This window comes from Bos indicus, chromosome 1 (genome assembly GCF_029378745.1).
Source record: "Bos indicus isolate NIAB-ARS_2022 breed Sahiwal x Tharparkar chromosome 1, NIAB-ARS_B.indTharparkar_mat_pri_1.0, whole genome shotgun sequence".
Classification (NCBI taxonomy): Eukaryota; Metazoa; Chordata; class Mammalia; order Artiodactyla; family Bovidae; genus Bos; species Bos indicus.
The window spans coordinates 19960638-19979153 of record NC_091760.1 but is presented as its reverse complement, the minus strand read 5'-3'; the positions used below and the strand labels follow the sequence as shown (position 1 = coordinate 19979153).

The 18516-nt window shown below is 38.0% G+C and overlaps 1 protein-coding gene across 3 annotated transcripts in view; it reads right to left on the bottom strand.

Annotated features, from left to right (window-relative positions):
• Positions 1–8188: 8188 nt before the first annotated feature.
• The window catches only part of C1H21orf91 (chromosome 1 C21orf91 homolog), a 33639-nt gene continuing 23311 nt past the window's right edge, over positions 8189–18516 (bottom strand). For 2 of the 3 annotated variants that reach the window (XM_019961604.2, XM_019961528.2), the window contains exons 3-5: positions 15703–16239; positions 14434–14496; positions 8189–13008 (exon numbers count right to left, since the gene is read on the bottom strand). In XM_019961604.2, coding sequence (XP_019817163.2) covers positions 12842–13008; positions 14434–14496; positions 15703–16239 — 767 coding nt within the window. In that variant the 3' untranslated portion in view covers positions 8189–12841. The remainder of the gene's footprint in view (positions 13009–14433; positions 14497–15702; positions 16240–18516) is intronic. The other variant, XM_070786297.1, reaches the window with a different exon arrangement.

The following is an 18516-nucleotide window of genomic DNA, read 5'->3' as shown; positions in this document are numbered from 1 at the left end:
TCATTGCCACTCTTTCCTCTGCAGGTGGCCTTTTTAGCCCACTGAGGCTCTGAGCCCCATATGCAGGCCCTTATCTCTCCTAACACCCCCATGATTGCCCTCCTTATCCTTCTGTCAGTCTGACAACCTACATAAGAACCTACTTCAAGTCTAACACCCCCCATCAGCAGTGCCCCAGCCCTGCCCCCGCCCCACCCCCCGCCGGCTCCCCGCATAGATACCACCCTCGTTTGTCCCACCTAATAGCTCTTGGACTGAATTGTTCCAGAAGGAAAGGAAAAGGGACAACACAAACTTACTGCTCTTTCTTAGGTCATTTTGCTGGTGTATTTCTAGCATCTCTAGTAATGAGATTTTACCTAAGTTGACTGATCAGAACTCAGCACACCGAGACATGTGGCCAAACAGCAGGCTACAGCAGACACAAATTCTTGCTTTCCAGCAGTCTCAAGCAGTGGGTAATTGAACAGGTCCTCCTTTTACTTCTAATGAGCATTAAGTTACTGGTAATGACTAAGAAGAGGGCTATTTAACTAACAGTTTTAGATCTTGTTCAAAGTTTCTTTGTAGCTAACTAGGTTTCCATTTCAAATTCACCTCCATATGAGATTGGAATTAGGTTTCATAATGACCCTTTTTGCTGGGACCCCCTATGTTAGCCTTCTTCGGTTCTAGGGTATGGTGCTGCTGCTGCTGCTGCTGTTGCTTCAGTCGTGTCCGACTCTGTGCGACCCCATAGACGGCAGCCCACCAGGCTCCCCCATCCCTGGGACTCTCCAAGCAAGAACATTGGAGTGGGTTGCCATTTCCTTCTCCAATGCATGAAAGTGAAAAGTGAGAGTGAAGTCGCTCAGTCGTGTCCGACTCTTAGCGACCCCATGGTACAGACGTATGTAATTTCTGCAGAAGAGGTATAATATAATATAATGTAATATAGTATATTTGGGGCTTTTACACACTATTACCATTTCCTTCTGTTGACAGAGGAAATCCCCCCAACACTATGCACAGTCCCTTGTATGTATGACTATAATAATATATGACTTTATTGCCTCTGCTTTGAAGAGTCAGTCAGGAGCAGTGGAGTGTTTCCCTTTATTTTCTAAGAAAAGCAATGAACATTTATAAGCTTTGACATTTCCTAGGACTGACTGCTGCTAAAACTGGCTTTTTGATATAAGAAAGGTACTTGCTGTCTTAGGTTCTGATGGGAACTGTCTTTGTAGCCTATCCTGGTTGCGTTCCAGAATAGGGGCAGATAAGGTCCCCTCAGGATTCACTAGCAGTTGTCATGGTTCAGACTAAACCCTGTTTTGCTTAGCGGGGAAAACTTGCCCCACCTTTTCTTTACCCTCTGTTTTCCTTTCCTGGCTGTTTCTTTGGTCCCTCAGAGTGTGGAGAAATATCCTGTAATTCCCTCAAACAGAAGATCTTGTGTAATAGAAATAAAAGCTAGGAGCCCAGGCAGAGGTGATATCATGTCACAGGAACTCTGGAAATGGAATCAGGAGGTTTGGGGTCCAGTCTTTGCATCTGTGGCTAATAAGGACTGTAGACGGTTTGGAAGTTTCTTAAGCAATTTAGGCCATTTTATGTGGGTGAGACCAGATGAGTTTCTAATGAGTACTTTTTAGATCCCCAGGCCTGTAGGTCACTCAGAACTGCTTCTGGGGGCTCGTGGTGGTGGTTGTGGCGGACTGGGGAAATAGTAACTAAGGATATGGAGAAGGATGTGAAGCAGGCTGTGTTGGATAATCTCCACGGTCTTTCACACAGAGTAGAAGCAGCTCAATTTTCATATATGTTGCAGCTTAGTTGTTCTTAAAGGATTTTTTTTTTTTTTTGAAGAAAACATTCTCACACACACACACACACAAAAAAAAAAAAAAAAACAAGGGAAAGTCAAAGAAAAGCTATGAGACCCCTTTACTGCCACATATTTTGTGGTCTCCTATGACAGCAGACCCCAACTACACTATGCCAGATCTGTGATTTCCAGACTTATTAGATTCGTGGAATATTAAAATAAAAATAGTAACCAACTGTGATGATTAATTTTATGTGTCAACTGGCCTAGGCTTTGGTGCCTAGTTGGTCAGTGCCAGTTGAGATATTGCTGTGAAAATATTTTTTCGATGTGACTAATATTTAAATCAGTAGACTGTATAAAGCAAATTATGCTTGATAATCTCCATAGTGTGGGTGGGCCTCATCTAACAAGTTGAAGGCCTTAAGAGAAAAGACTAAGTTTCCCTGAGAGGGAAGGGATTCTGCCTCCAGACTGCTTTCAGGCCCAAGACTGCAACATGAATTTCCAGCCTGTAGCCCCTACAATTGTGTAAGCCAGTTTCCTTAAATCATTCAACCCCTTCCCCAGGCCATCTGTCTTGTCTATCTATGTATCTATCTGGGTTCAATCCCTGGGTCGGGAAGATCCCTCAGAGAAGGGAATGGCCACCCACTCCAGTATTCTTACCTGGGAAATTCTATGGACAGAGGAGGCTGGGAAGCTATAGTCCATGGGATCACAGAGTCAGACACGACTAACACTTTCACCTACCTATCTGTCTACCCACCTACCTGTCTACCTATCCTTATTGGTTTTGTTTATTTGGAGAACCCTGAATCATGAACCAACATAAGACTGTGGTTTTAATATTTACCAAGTAAGGACTCAAATCCAAACAAATAAAAATGAAAACCTACCATCTACTGTTATCACTTCATGAAGAAACTTTTCTACTCCCATAATAGAAAAGCTGTAATCTCAAAATAAAGGACAGTTTTATTGATTGAAAAGATCATGTCCTAGCAAACAGCTTCATGCACAGCTTCTCTTCATTTATAGTTTTTCATTTTCCAAACACAGGTGGAAGTGCCTGAGCCAGTCTTTAGGAGCTCTACTGTGGGTGACCCAGCTTTTGATCGTGTGAGAGAAGAGTCTCCCCAAATATTTTCCCCTGATAAAAGAAAGTAGGAAAGTAATGAGGTGTCAAGACTCACAGTCCCTTTTTTCTTTCTATAAACAGCACGTAGGGAAGTGTAGGGTTGTTTGTGAGCCATGCTCACTCTTGTGTCCTATCTCTTTTGTTACAGATGATCACAGAAATATCTTGCTGTAAAAGCACCTCACGGTTTCTTCTAAATGAAAGCACATTTCCTATGTCCTTTCAGCTCAGCTCTACTGTTCATGCAGAGGCTGAGGAAACTGTCCATCACAGGCTTCTTAAAACTCATTATCCTTATAGAAGGTGAGAGCTGGAAGTTCCCCTGAAGATCATCAAGTTCAAGTCCACTTTTGACAGGCAAGATAACAGAGGCCAAGAGAGGTGAAGTGGAGCCCAGGAGCGGCAGTGGTGGGTTAGGCCCCAAGTTCCCGAATTTCAGTTCAGCAATGGCCTTGCTCATTTCAGCTTCCTCTTTTGCCTTCATCACTTTCGTTTCACTTGGCTCTTTCCCCCAGAAGAGCCTTTCTCCTTTTACATCTCCTTTCCTTTACTTTGAAGTTACAGATCTGAAACTCTGTGTTTAGCTATGCCTTGGCTTTCTTCCACGTTCTGTGAGGAGGTTGATGGCCTCTCAACAAACTCCTTTTATCTAGGTTCAAATTTCCCCACTTCCCTCTGCTGAAGCTTGATACCAACTGACCTGTAAGGGCTTGTCCTTCAAAACAGACTTAGGACCTTGCCTGTAGGACCAATACTGAGAGGACAAGTGAAAATTATTGCTTGCCGCTGATAAGTCGCTTCAGTCGTGTCCGACTCTGTGCGACCCCAGAAACAGCCCACCAGGCTCCCCCGTCCCTGGGATTCTCCAGGCAAGAACACTGGAGTGGGTTGCCATTTCCTTCTCCAATAATTCATTGTTTCCTACATACTATTTATAGGAGCTTTTCAAATTTTTCATTCTCCCCACACTTGAAACTTTATCTATTGGGTGGTGGTTTGTGAATTTTTCACTTGAAACTTTATCTATTGGGTGGTGGTTTGTGAATTTTTGAGCCACGAATTTGAGTTTTAGATTCTATTTTCAGTAGCGCTCTCAGTTTACTCCAATTGCAAAAATACTCCTCTGTATTTACAGTAACAAAATCAGAACGCAAATTTAGAGAAATTCAATCAATGGTGAGTCATGGGTGCCAGTCTCCACTTCATCTAAAGTGTGGCAACCCTTCCTGTTGTAGCGAGACATTTCTCATTCCTTCAGAAGCAGCTGTTTAGCACATCACCACTTCCCTCGAGCTTCTGACCCCATCATCTTTTCCTTTTCTCTCACAGAAAATGGAAACAGCCAGATAGGGACTTTTTCAACTTACTCTCCAATAAATCACCCTCAGATACGTTCATTTGTGGTTTTAGCTTCTGTCCAATGTCAAAGCCTGAGATGATCCTAGACCTCCTCGAAGACAATTCATTCTAGGTGTGCCGCACTGTTTCAGCTCTTCAGTCCTACTCTACTCCTTTGATTATTGCTGCCTCTTCATCTTTAGCTCTTCCAGAAGATGTCTTCTCAGTATTTATGCTTAAGTATTGGGTTGTCCAAAAAGTTCTTTCAGGTTTTTCCTGTAACATTCCTAACAAAATTTTTGGCCAACCCCACCACTTCCCAACATGAAACAAAACCTTGGACCCACCGTCATGACTTCAACTTTACGGTTAGACTCTAAAGAGCTCATACCCCAAATCCACTATCCTACCTCCCACCCACACTTCATTAGGATCTACTTTTGCTCCCATAGGTGCAGCAAAACTGTTCTCATTGAAATCCTGGTGGCTAAATCCAGTGAACCTTTTTCAGTCCTTAGCCTCAAGGCAGACTCTCTTTCAGTTGGCCGATAAAGCCTTGTTGGCTTTTATATCTCTCAGACCCTAAGCCTATAGGGTTTGTTGAGTTCCTGGAACACGATCTCAATTTGATGAAATAATTAAAATGGAAAACAGGTGGGAGCCAGGTGATGAAGCCTTCTAATGCTGAGCTGTGAGGACTGATTTTTAATCTCTAGGCAGTAGTAATCTAGAAACGTCTGAGGAGCAAAGTAGTAATGTATCTTTTGTGAAGTAAACTTGGGCAGTGGATGATTTTGGAGCAGTGTTTTGCAGAATGCCGTGTAGATCAGCAGGATCAGCATCACCTGGGAATTCATTAGATGAAATTTTTGGGTTCCACCCCTGACCTAGTCATTGAGAAACCCTGGAGGTGCAGCCGCTTGACATCTGTTTCATGAAGCTCTAAGTTAGAGAACTTACTGGTTTGGAAGGGAAATAGAGACAGAACAAGTGTCAGTCATCAAAGGCTTGAGTCACAGAGATGCTGTGGAGAGTGGGGTATGTGGAATGTGCAGTATTCAGTCACTGGATGACAGCCTTAGGCATTTATTTATTTTTCCTGTAGCTACTGTCATTGGAAAAGGCCCTGATGCTGGGAAAGATTGAGGGCAGGAGGAGAAGGGGGCAACAGAAGATGAGACGGTTGGAGGGCATTGCAGACTCAATGGAAGTGAGTTTGAGCAAACTCTGGGAGACTGTGAAGGACAGGGAAGCCCGGGGTGCTGCAGTCCATGCAAAGAGTTGGACATGCCTGTGCAACAATGACAATTGATATGGAGAATATGCAGGCTTGGTGTGCCTCTGGAGTCTCATCATTCAGTCCTTCATTCAACATATGCTTACTGAGCTGGGGTCATTCACTATGACCTGAGAGAACACAGGTCAAGCCCAGAGCTAAAGTTATGATTAGCATTGTCTCATATCACTTCCTCCAAGATCCTGGTAGATACAAACATGAGTACTTTCAGTAATTCATACTGGAGAATTACTGAGAGAGAGAGAGAGAGAGAGAGAGAGAGAGAGAGAGAGAGAGAGAGAGAAGAGCTCCAAAGTCATCCCGCCTGTGAACAATCAACACTTTTAACAGGAAAACAGACATCTATGTTACCAAATGGAGAAGGCAATGGCACCCCACTCCAGGACTTTTGCCTGGAGAATCCCATGGACGGAGGAGCCTGGTGGGCTGCTGCAGTCCATGGGGTCGCTAGAGTCGGATGTGACTGATCGACTTCACTTTCACTTTTCACTTTCCTGCATTGGAGAAGGAAATGGCAACCCACTCGTGTTCTTGCCTGGAGAATCCCAGGGATGGGGGAGCCTGGTGGGCTGCCATCTATGGGGTCACACCGAGTCGGACACGACTGAAGTGACTTAGCAGCAGCATGTTACCAAAAGGTTTCTCTTCAGAACCGTCCCATCAGTTGCAGCTGACCCAAAAGGCAGACCATGTGGTCCTGAGGGGCAGCTTAGATAAGGGGTGGTTCTCAGCGGTTCACTTTTAGAAACCAATTTTGAAAGATCTGAGTGGGCAAGCATTGAAGTGAAGCGTAACAGCGTTCTCAGTTGCAAGCTAGAGAAGGCGACTGGTTGATTTAGGCTGAAAAGGAATTGATTCAACGGGCAGAGATTGCCCAGGAAGCTTGGAAACTAGGCAGCAACAAAGGTGATTACTCTGCTACTAGGTTCAAGGCCAAATCCTCTGAACAATGGCTACTCAAGCCCAGATGCCAGGAGCTTACGTGTTGCCTGCACTGGGTATGACACCAGATGTTTTCTCTGTTGCTGGTTAGACGCTGCTGTTCTCATCCTCGAATACCATTTCTTTGCTTCACCAACTAGGTGGAGTGTCCCAGATGCAAGGGAGGTAGGGAGAAATTTTTGCTTCCACAGGTAAAGGTGGTCTGTGCTATCTGAGCACCAGAATAAGATTCAGATGCAGAGCACATGCCCCTCCCCGCTTCCCCTGAAAAAGTAAAATCCGCTGATGTTTATTTGCAAGTCGTGTGGAACCTAAGACAGAAGGGGATCTAAGACATCATCTAGATCAGATTCCAAAGATAAAACTTTTAAAAGCCTTTTAACAAATAATTTAGAACACCTATATGTAAACGATGTAAAAGGCGTTGTTCTGCTGGCAGCTCCCCTTTATTCGTGGAGGAGAGAAGTGCTATCAACATACTCACTGCTACCGGTCAGTCTCTAAAACACCTGTAAAAAATTTGGGGTTCTATAATGACATTTAATAACAAGGGTGAACAAACCATTTTATAAGTAATTTGAAAATTCTTAAGAAGGCTCAGAACCTGGGCAGGAACAAAAATGATTAAGCAGCATTAGGCTTACATTTTACCAACTGTTTGCTCTAGCTCAGTGAACTCAGAAAAGTTTATGTGATGAATTTCCCTTAATGTCACAGAACAGTTCAAAGCTAAATAGGAGAACAGCTTCGCTTGTGGTTTGGTGCTTTTTCTAGTACTTTCTCCAAACCAGACTCTTTTGGTCTTCATTGCCTTTTCTGGAAAACAAAGTGGTCTTAGACTTTGAAGAGAACTTCATGTTTAAGTTCTCAAACACTCATTATTTTATAATCTACCTCTGATCTCTTGAACAACTGTTTCCTAATTTTAAATTAATACCACAGGTATATAAATTACTTTAAAAATCGTTTGTGGGAAAAGTGGTAATTTGAAAAATATTCAGATTCATAGTGCTAACCACAAGTAATCTTGAATAATTTCTACTTCAGTATCCTTTTAAAAGCCAATTTAAAACTACTCACAACAGCTTTATTTATAGAACCCTAAATTGGAACAACTCAATGTCCTTCAACAGGATGAATGGATAAACAAACTAATACATACAATAGAAGACTAGTCTGCTAAAAAAAGAGGGAATGAACTACTGATCCTTGCACTAATACAGATGAGTTTTAAAGCAGCCAGTTGAGTGGGAAAAAAAAGCCAGAGGCAAACAAGTACATCCTGTAGAATAACATTTATGTAAAGTTCTAAGGCAAAGTATGGTGACAGAGATCAGAACCCTGGAAAGGAAATGGAGAAGGAAGAGATATGAAAGGCATCGTAAGAGGGGATGGTTATACAGTTGTATGCGCTTATTAAAACTTAACACACTTAAAACCTTAAAAAGTTGCACAGGCATCTAGACAGCCACAAGAATCTTATTTTCTGCTTCTGAACTCTTGGGGCAGCGGGAATATTATCAAAGAAAGATTCTCACAAAGAATTAAGAAACTGTTAGATAACCATTCTTAAGTGTAGACTTCCTAAACCTGAAAATGAAACTTCTCACTTGGTCAATAATTTAGAGAAAATATACGGACACTTAAAAATAGCCACTAAAGCTAACAGATAATAAAATATTTATTTTATTTTTGTAAAATTAAAAATAGTAGACAAGCATATGTAATTACAGTTCCAAAGCAGAGCAATAGAAATATATAAATTATTGCAGTTTTAAAAGGAAAGTATAACAGCCAAGTAATGTCTAAATAAACTTTTTTGAAACCAACTTGGTTTTCATCACGGCAGCTTCATTTTCTTTTCTCAGACGTCTTAGGCAATTTTGTATGAATTTCTGCTCAAATTTAAAGCAAGGTTAACACACACACACAAATTATAAAAGTATAAAATAGCATTTAACAGAAGTCACTACTGAACACTTTCTAAAATGCCTCTTTTGGAGGCAGTAGGATGGAAATAAACATTCTATATGTTTGAAAAAAGAAACACATTTACTAAAATTCTTTTTTTGGGTGCAGTTGAAGGAAGCTCCAAGTAACACTTTGTGAAGGGAGGGTGGAGGGCAATACTCACATGATTTTTCAATGTTTTAATTTGCTAAGGTTAAAATTGTGGACTAATTCAACATCTAAAATGCCTCTTTAGAGGCAGTAGGATGGAAATAAACATTCTATATGTTTGAAAAAAGAAACACATTTACTAAAATTCTTTTTTTGGGTGCAGTTGAAAGAAGCTCCAAGCAACACTTTGTGAAGGGAGGGTGGAGGGCAATACTCACATGATTTTTCAATGTTTTAATTTGGTAAGGTTAAAATTGTGGACTAATTCAACATCACTAAAATGCATTAGTAATCTGAATTCTTTTAAACTGAAAAAGAGTATGAGAAGTGTATGTTACAAACTAGGTGTTAAAGATCTCAGTTTTAGAGACTTGCTATGATATGGTTCATAGCAAGGTGATGAAGTTGCTTAATAGGGTAGGCTACATTATTAATAAGGTCAGTTATGAAAGGATGAAGTGGATAAAAATACCGAGACGCTGGACAGAACTTTGTTATTCCAAGCACAGTATTACAGCTCTTCTCCAAGATACATTTACTTGTGCCAGGGCTTCATTACCTTATTATTTGGCCAATGAAGTCTAACCCATTCCACCACAAATTTCCTCAAATAATTATTTCCACCAACCTAAACTTAAAAACGCAACTGAACACTGAAATCAATTATCTTTGTTTTACAGCCACATCTGAACAAAAGATACTTGAGCACTAAACTTTTTTTTATTAAGTACTTTAAAAGTACTCAAACATCTTACTTCGGCATAAAAATAACACTACAAGACCTTTACACTGTACCATTCGAAAGTTTTTATGTCACATAACCTAATTTTATGGTCACTAGCCTGAACTGCTTACTGAGCTACACAAATAATTTATTCTTTAAGAGTTCCTACTGAAATTTTGAGCATATACATTTTGTATTACATTTTACAACATTAATAACACTAGCAGATTTCTTCTAAAACAAAATAAAGCCAAGATTTGTAAACATTAACACATACACATCTATCCCCAAAAATTCATTAAAAAAACACACACACAGCAAAAACTGACTGAAAGCAACAGCATAAACACCAAGGTAAAAAAATATATAAACAAAGAAGAATGAGCTCTAAACCCTTTTCAGTGGTAAATGGTAAAATAAAAAACCCGAGAAATCTCAAGATGCCAACAATATATTTTGACTATATTTCTGAAATCACTTCCCAACATGAAATTTATTTAAAAGTAATCCTCAAATGTATATAAAAGTGGGCACTCTGTGGTGAAATGAAGATATAATTTGAAAAACTAAAAACATTTCTTTGCTCCCAACACTGTAAGAAGCTACATAATGGACTGGAACACATCTGGCTGCCGGCATGCATCATCTATCACTGGTCTGGTTTGAAAAGAGCATGCCTTTCAAAAGACTAATTTGGACACTAAATACTAGGATCAAAGGGTAATAATCGCAAAGTAAACACATTTTTAGCTTAATTAAAAGGCTGACAGCATTTAAAATCTTTAAAGAGAACAATCTTGTGTTGTCAAAAATCACTTTCAACTTCAAACTAATTTTTTAAACTTAATTCAACTTGCCTAATTATGAACTCTAAAGTGAAAAAATATTAGTCTTATTTCACTCTCCTTAATCATATAAGCCATTAAAATGTCAGTAATGGCTGGCTGACAATCTCTTTTTTGCCATTTTTGAAACTAAAAGTATAGGTGAGATTTTCTTCTCAACATCCTCAAAAAGTACTAACAACTCTGCCGAAAAATGGTCAAGTGTGGTAACCAATATTTGCAGTATTTCATATTCTCTGAAGGTAGAACTCAACTCTATCCCTTATCCTTACTTCAGCATATAGAATAACTGCATATTTGAGAAAACTAACATAGGAATATAAAATAAGTTTACCAAATATTTGGATAAACTGCTCTGCAAAATACTTTAGTCTAAAAATTTTTTAAACTAGAATATCCATCCAAATCAAGTACTAGTGTGAGTACCAGCACCACAGGTATTTTTTAAGAGCACCGTGCCTTTGAAGAGCTTATGTATAAATATCTAACTGGAGTAAATCAGAGTCTCCAAATAAGACCTTGGTACCTGTATGATCCCATCTAATTGTGCCAAACTCAGTAGTAAAGCTACATATTTGCCAGAAATAAGCAAACACTTTGTTTGGATAACACTGTTGTATTCAGGACTGTACCATGTGCCTGCTGTTCTGGAAACAAGCTATTGCTTCTATCAAAGGCAACGCATCCCCAGTTTTTACGACTGTCCCTAAGTGATCTAAATAGAAGCACAAATGTGTGCAAGCAGCACACTGGCTGGTAACATCCTTAGTGAATTATGCCAAAAAAGGAGAGTGAAGTCAAATTTGAACATCTGTCCATAACAAGGAAGCACTGAGATACTTACTGGCATCAGGAAAGATCTCTATTCAACTTACAATTTATAGGGATTTTTGATATTGCACACATTCAATTTAAAGCTTATCAAAACTAAGGCAATGAATTCATTCCCCACTCCTTGGATTTTAAATTCATTTTGGATGACTCAAAGAATCGAGAAAAATGCAAAGTGTCTTTCAAAAGCTCCCTCCAAAAAGCAGTTATGTCATACTTCAAAGAAAACAAGACAAAAATCAGTAACATATCATTTAGTATCCTCAGGCAAATTTAACACATTTTACATTTTAGCATGACAAAAACTTGTTTTCTACTAGATGGAGGCGTTTCTTTGCTTGGTCAAATACTCTTTGTGTTCAAGACTAAAATCTGACTGACCCAAGCCAGGGCAGGCTGCCAAATTTAAGGCAGAAGTTATTCATATCTTTGTGTATGAAACTGCCAAGCTAATGGGCTTTTCTCTTGATGCTTTCATGCAAAGGATCCTGTCTCATAAATACATTCTAAGTACCAGCAGAAAACAGAATTTAGAGCCCATTATAAATCTGCGTTGGTTATAGCATTTACTATACTATATGGTTTGAAAACTTCTCTGTTTGAGACAACCTGTTTGTTCAAAACTCTTGGAAACATGAGAAACAACTAACAAGAATATCTTCTTAAAAAGGAGCTTATTTTTTTGAATTAAGAGTTTTACTTTTCTGTCACAAGCAATCTTCTCTTTTCCTTTATATTCTAAAATTTAGAAAATGCTTTCTTTGGGCACGACTATCAATGATGTTAACAGAATTTGGACAGTTGAATTCTTGAACTTTTATCGAGCACACAAAATGATTTTAATTTTTTTCAAAGACAGGACAACAGTTTCATGGCATATTAAATTCGAAGATAGATACTACATTTGACTTGGAAGTGAGGCTTGACTTAAAATTCTTGTCTAAATTCTAACACATCAAAGTCATTATTGAAAGTAATACTGACTAGAATAGGCTTTTACTTCTATAGAGATGAGCTGACATACAAAAACTAGATTAGTATTTTCTTCCTGAACTCATAATTGCTTTTATTAGAAAAAAATAATGTCTTTTATTTTCCTGTATACTTGCTTTAAAAAGTTATTAACTCCTCTAGAAGTCAAAACAGTTCAACTAGATAGATTTCTATTCCAAAATACATTTATCTTTGGAAAACAAGATAACAGCTGTAAAAACATTATTAAGAGAATAAAATGCAGTGATGTGAAATATGGGTAACATATTCACACACGAAGTGTAACTATAATATATAGAGCCATTCAAATACACATTTATAAAGAGAATGAAAAGGTACCTAAAATAGCATTTTTATATATAAAATTTTCATATTAAAATATTGCTCAATAAATAAGAGGTGATATTATGAATTCCATTTCCCTCTTATATGTTATCTTCAGTAATTTAGACTAATATAAGAACTGTTAACCTTCTGTTGTTTTGACAGGTGAATTACATTAAAACATGTTTAATAAAATCACTTTAACAGTATATTTAAGTAGTCACATGTGGTATAAATTAGGGAGGGCTGTTTAGTAATTACGGGAAAACAGATTCCCCAAATGAATCAAAATGATTAACCCTAGCAGACTAGAGTGTAATGGTCTGCTTTATTTGGCAAAGATGTTGAATATTGCCTTAATCTTTGCAAATTTAATGACCATAAAATAATTGACCATAACTTTCTTCAACTTCTTCAAAGTGAACATGCCCAGCAGACCAAAAAATGGCAGAGCATAGGAAGTAAGTGTAAGTTGAGTTCAGTTGCTTATGGGCAGGTGTGACTTCAATCCCGTTCGGCCCATCTGCAGACATGGTAACTTGGAATAGTTCTTGAGAAGCTGTTCGATGGCAACGTGGCGGACATGGAGCTCTGAGGCTAAAGAATCTTTCTCTTGCACTTGGTGGGCTAACTCTTCAAAAACTTCTGTAAAAATTTAAAAGTAATTCTATTTTTAATACACAGAAAGCTAATCTATGATTTATATTTCAAGTACTTAAGCTGAAATGAACACATTGGGCAAGTGTTTGTAATGAAAGTAGTTTGAAACCAAGGAAACAGCTGAGTTTTGATCATCCTAGGAAGTTGTACACGTTGCATAGCCAACTGGAATATGGTGTTCTCCATCAAATGAAACTTGCGAGTCCTAAGCAGTGACCCGGATGCACAGCAGAGATGACAGTTACAATCATCTCTGAGATCCTTTCCTCACATGGAATATACAGGTTCAATGAATTTCTAATATGATTTATGGACAGTAAAGTGCCTGTTAGTACCCAGGTCTGGAACCTCCTCTAAGAGGCTCTGGAATCAGACTACCTGAATTTTTGAATTTTTGTTCTGACTCTTACGTGTCTCAGGCAAGTAACTTAAACTATGTTTTAATTTCCTCTTATGGAATAACCTCAGTAATGAAAGTAAGCACCTCATAGGGTTACTGTGAGGATTAAATAAGATCATACTTGTAAAGTACTTGTCACAGGATAAGTACTTGATAAATGTAAGTTGCTATTATTATGTTATTATCCTGAGAGGCTGTGTGGTCAAGAAAGACCACTACCTTTGGAGTTAAAAGGACAGGAATTAGAATCCTTAATCTGTTGCTTACTGAATGCAAGATCTCTGTAAGCAACTGAAGCAACTGTAAGCAACTTAAGGTTTCTGAAGTGCAGTTTCCTCACCTAAATGGGAATTAATTGTAGGGGAAAAAGAAAAAAAGACAATGGGGAATTTGAACACTGTTAACTGTATTAGCATCATACTTGAATGATGTTAACAAACTACTGTTCTTTTTTTAAAAAGATGAGGTTGTGATTGCCTAAAAAAGAATGTTATCTTTTAGAGAAAATTCTAAACTATTACATTTATGGACAACAAAATAAAATATTGTCTGGAATTTGTTCCAAAATAATCCATGCTGGAGGTGGGGGTAGGGGAAGGAAAATGGGTACAAGTAGAGAAGAAGGAAAATTAGCTAGCTGAAATTGGGAAAGAGGGTTTCACTACATTATTCTGACTACGTTTGTGTTTGGAAGAGTTAATAATAACAAAAAAAAAAGGGGGGCCAATACCACCTGCCTTAAAAATCTGCTAAGGAGCACACCTGTGCAGTGCCTTGTACAACAGTAGGTAGTAAAAACATGTTAGTAAGAGATTTAAGTTGTAGTCTCTGTTTTCACCAGAAAAAGAAGAATCTACTTCACCAGCAGGTCACAGAGAAGACTAAGAAAAATTCTTTTTGCTCTGGAAACTCTAAGAGGATCATTTCTAAATTTAAATGCAAATAATGCTAATAAGGGATTTTCTGTATCAAAACTGGCACATGTAAAAAGTACTGACATGAGTCTTTACCCTGTATTTGCTGTTGGAGCTCTGCATTCAGTTGCTTTACCTCACCAAGAGTCATCGAATTCACTGAAACATGAAAATACATTCATTACTACCATGACAACCTGGGAAAATAAGTTATCTACACCATCAACACAACATCCTATTTAAAAAAAGTATCTGCACTTATTTCTGAACATGACATTTAACAGGACCCTAGGATTCATTCATTAACTCCTAAAGTGCTGGGTTTTCAAATTCTGCCCACAATTCACAACCAGTCTATTTTACAACTGGTCTATTTCCACCTGAAATAAAAGGTTCACTGAAAATTCTTAGCATTAGGTCCAGTGGGTTCTGATATTTCTCATGCTGTTTCAGTTTTTAAAAAGGGCTAGTTACTACCCATTGAGTTGACTTTGCTAAAGCGCCACACGCTTCATGATGTGTAGCTTGAAAAAGACTAACGTACTATGAAAACCAATTTATCTAGCTATATGTTGTTAAGTCACTAAGTTGTGTCTGACTCTTTTGTGACCCGATAGACTGCAACCCACCAGGTTCTTCTGTCCATGGAATTCTCCAGCCAAGAATACTGGAGTAGGTTGCCATTTCCTACTCTAGGGGATCTTCCCATCCCAGGAACTGACTTCGTCTCCTGAATTGGCAGGCGACTCTTCACCACTGAGCCACCAGGGGAGCACCGTCAACTGGAGATAACTCAGATGTAGAATCAAGGAGTTATATAAAAATATACCCAAGGGCCCTTCTAGCCCTAAGATCACTTGATTCTAAGGTAATTAAAATTAACTCCGCTCCTGTGTGTTTTTGAAGAAATAGATGCAGACTGAATGAGTCACTTTTTCCAGGTGCCCACGTTACCTTTAGCCTTTGGTAAAATGTCAGATTTCTGCTTTTGAAATACCAGCCCCAATTAGTCTTGTAGGGATTAGCAACATAACAGTGTGTGTTTGTCAATGGTGGAGGCTCTGCTTCTAAACTATATGAACCCTGAACTTTCTAATTCCCAATCTGTTGATTCCGTTCTGTTAATCATTTGAAATGGCAAAACAAATGATGGGACTGTAGAATTCCAGTGGTTTTAGGACATACTAAGGAATATTCCAAAGACATGATGGCATTTTTGCTAGGGTGAACCTGTCATTTAAATGCTAAATTAACCAAACCTGTACTTCCACAGCAAAATTCTTGACACATCACATATATAAAACATTAAAAAAATAAAAAAGAACCAACAGAACTCCAATCTTTACCCCTTTTCCCTATACTTACATTCCTCTCTGCTGTAATGTGGATGCTGGGTCTGGACATGAGCCTCTGGACCAGAGATTGTCTTTTCCTTTTTCTGTTCCCGGTTGTGACTATGAGGCCACAGTACACTATTATGGCATAAAGTGGTACCCGAATCTTGTAACACAGCAAGCCCAAAGTTTGTGTTCTCCTTCTGTTCCAACATTCGTTGTGTACAGTTTGAGAGGCCACCTGCATTTCCTTCTATCCACTTTGCAGAATACTTTGGTACTTGAGAGTCAAACTGTGGGAGTAACTTTTTATCTGGCTTATGCCTGAAGTTAAACAGGTGATGCTGGGGGTTTTTAGAACATTCGGAGTCTGAATCCAGATCCTTATTTTGTGCATATTGTACAATCCAATTTATCTTCTTACTCAAAATAGTTTTAACTTCTTCATAAGTACTTTTTGAAAGCTTAGATCGAGGACAATCCTGGTTTGCAATCAAATGATATTTTTCAAAGCAGTCTTTATGGCCCCTTAACGATTTGGTGTGCAGGAGATCAGATTTTGGTATTCCTAAAGAAAAAAAAAGAAGTAAGACTTGATACAATTTTGTTTTTTATAAGCTGCATTAAAAAATACAAATCTTAGTAAAATACCGAGTCACTGATTAATTTGCAAATTAGTGGAAAAATGCTAAAGAATATTAATATTAATAATATACATGTATATATTACAATAATGATATAGCCTAATAATTTATGCTTCAGTTTAACTATATATTCAATAAATTCTGAATAGCAGAAATATTAAATTCTTATGAATAGCAAAGCCTTTCTTAAGGACTTAATGATTCAATTTCAACCTCAGTCCAGAGGCATGTTATTGCATAATATTAAAAAATACCACTGAACCAGCAATCTATACTTACAGAATCTTGACCTGTACATTATAAAGCTTTCTTCACTAGCTCTCCTGAAGTTACACATTTGTAAAAATTTTTGTTATAGGTTTAATAAGAGAAATGCTTCACAGTTTTTTCCCTAACAAAAAAACATAGTAAATCATGATTTAAAATTAACTTATATTTTTACTGGGGAAAGATAAACCAGAATCAGAAAAATATACATTAATAAAAGCCTCAAAAAGTCAATGAACTGTCTCGACTTTTTCAAGTAAGAAAATAAAAACATCTAAAATGTTTTTACATGTTTAATACTTACTAAAACTTTATCAAGATAATTTTATCTCTAGAAGAAATGCACTACACACAATTCTTATTCTCAGAGCAACAAATTTAATCTACCAAGATACAATAGCCAATATAATTCTTCAACTCACAAATGTTCATTACGTACCACAAATCATGGAAAATCTTACACATTTACATTTCCAGCTTTTTAGTAGAGCTCAAGTATGCTATCTCTATTGTTTTTTAAAAGAGAGAATACATTTTCAAATATACAACATACTTTGAAATATAGAATACATTGATACATTTTTGTAAGTTCAAACCATTTAAAATAAAACAGCAGTGCTTTCATATTGAAGGTGAACATGGGATGTGGAATGGAAAATTAACGCCTGCAAGAATTAACCAGTCTAAACTGCTTAGCTTTGAAAACAGGAAGCTGAGAGCCACTCAGGTGTTAGTTTAAAAAAGAAGTTTTAACTGACTCATCAGAAAACATTACATTCCGTATTCATCCCTTGTTTTAAAAGCTGAAGTTGTAATAATTTTATTCACTGACTTGCAAACCCTGGCTAATACTAAGATAGTGATGTATTTGTATTTTAACAGTATTAAATCAGGTGCAAAATACTCACAAATTCTAACTTGTTCTAAAACATCACATCTAAAACATCACAGCCAATGGTGGGTCCTGCCAAAACCAGTACTAACTGGGCTGTCAGTTCCCTCACAAGTAAGCTATGGGGGTACCCCTCTTAAATACTAACAGTCTAATTAAGTAGACGTGCCTCACCAGGTAAACTCAACTATCTCAGTCTTGTTTCTTCCACCGAGTGTAAAAACCAAACTTAAAACAACTGCATACACATTTTATTTACCCCTTTGGTGCCTGTGCTGCAATTGTGTGTGTATATACTTTTTACCAGTTATTGTCTAGTTAGGTCAAATTTCCTGCAAAATTAAAATATTCAAGCACAAAACTTCAAAGCTCTATTTGACAACACTGTGTATGCCTTCGAAACCTTAACATAAAAAGGAAGTGCACAAATCTTGATTAGAAAGAAACCATTAAAAGTATTTTATAATATTATGTATGTTTTAATATAAGTAAGACAAAAAGGTAGTTAGTATCAATTACAGATAAAATAAATACTTCCATTCTGCTGTTTGATTCTAATACTGATTGCTAGGCAGAGAGAACCTGAAGCTCGCTTATTTTACTAGCTTTGGGAAATTCTTTAAAGAGCTTTCTTACTCTCTTAGGGCTCACTGCCAACAGATAGCTGGCCAATCCCTGAAACCATAAATGGGCTCATTCTCAGTCCACTGCCACAGCACTAATCTATGTAGCCATGGGTTAGCTGAATCCAAACCTTGTAAGTTCTATTTCTCCTCCTCCGTCCATGGGATTTTCCAGGCAAGAGTACTGGAGTCGGGTGCCATTGCCTTCTCCCTCCCTTACTATATATGAAAGGAAATCCTTCTGTGTATAAAAAGGATTCTAAACTAGGCTATGTGCGTTCACGCTAAGTTGCTTCAGTTGTGTCTGCCTCTTTGTGACCCCAAGGACCATAGCCTGTCAGGCTACTCTGTCCATGGGATTCTTCGGGCAAGAATACAAGAGTGGGTTGCCATGCTCTCTTCCTGGGGATCTTCCCAAC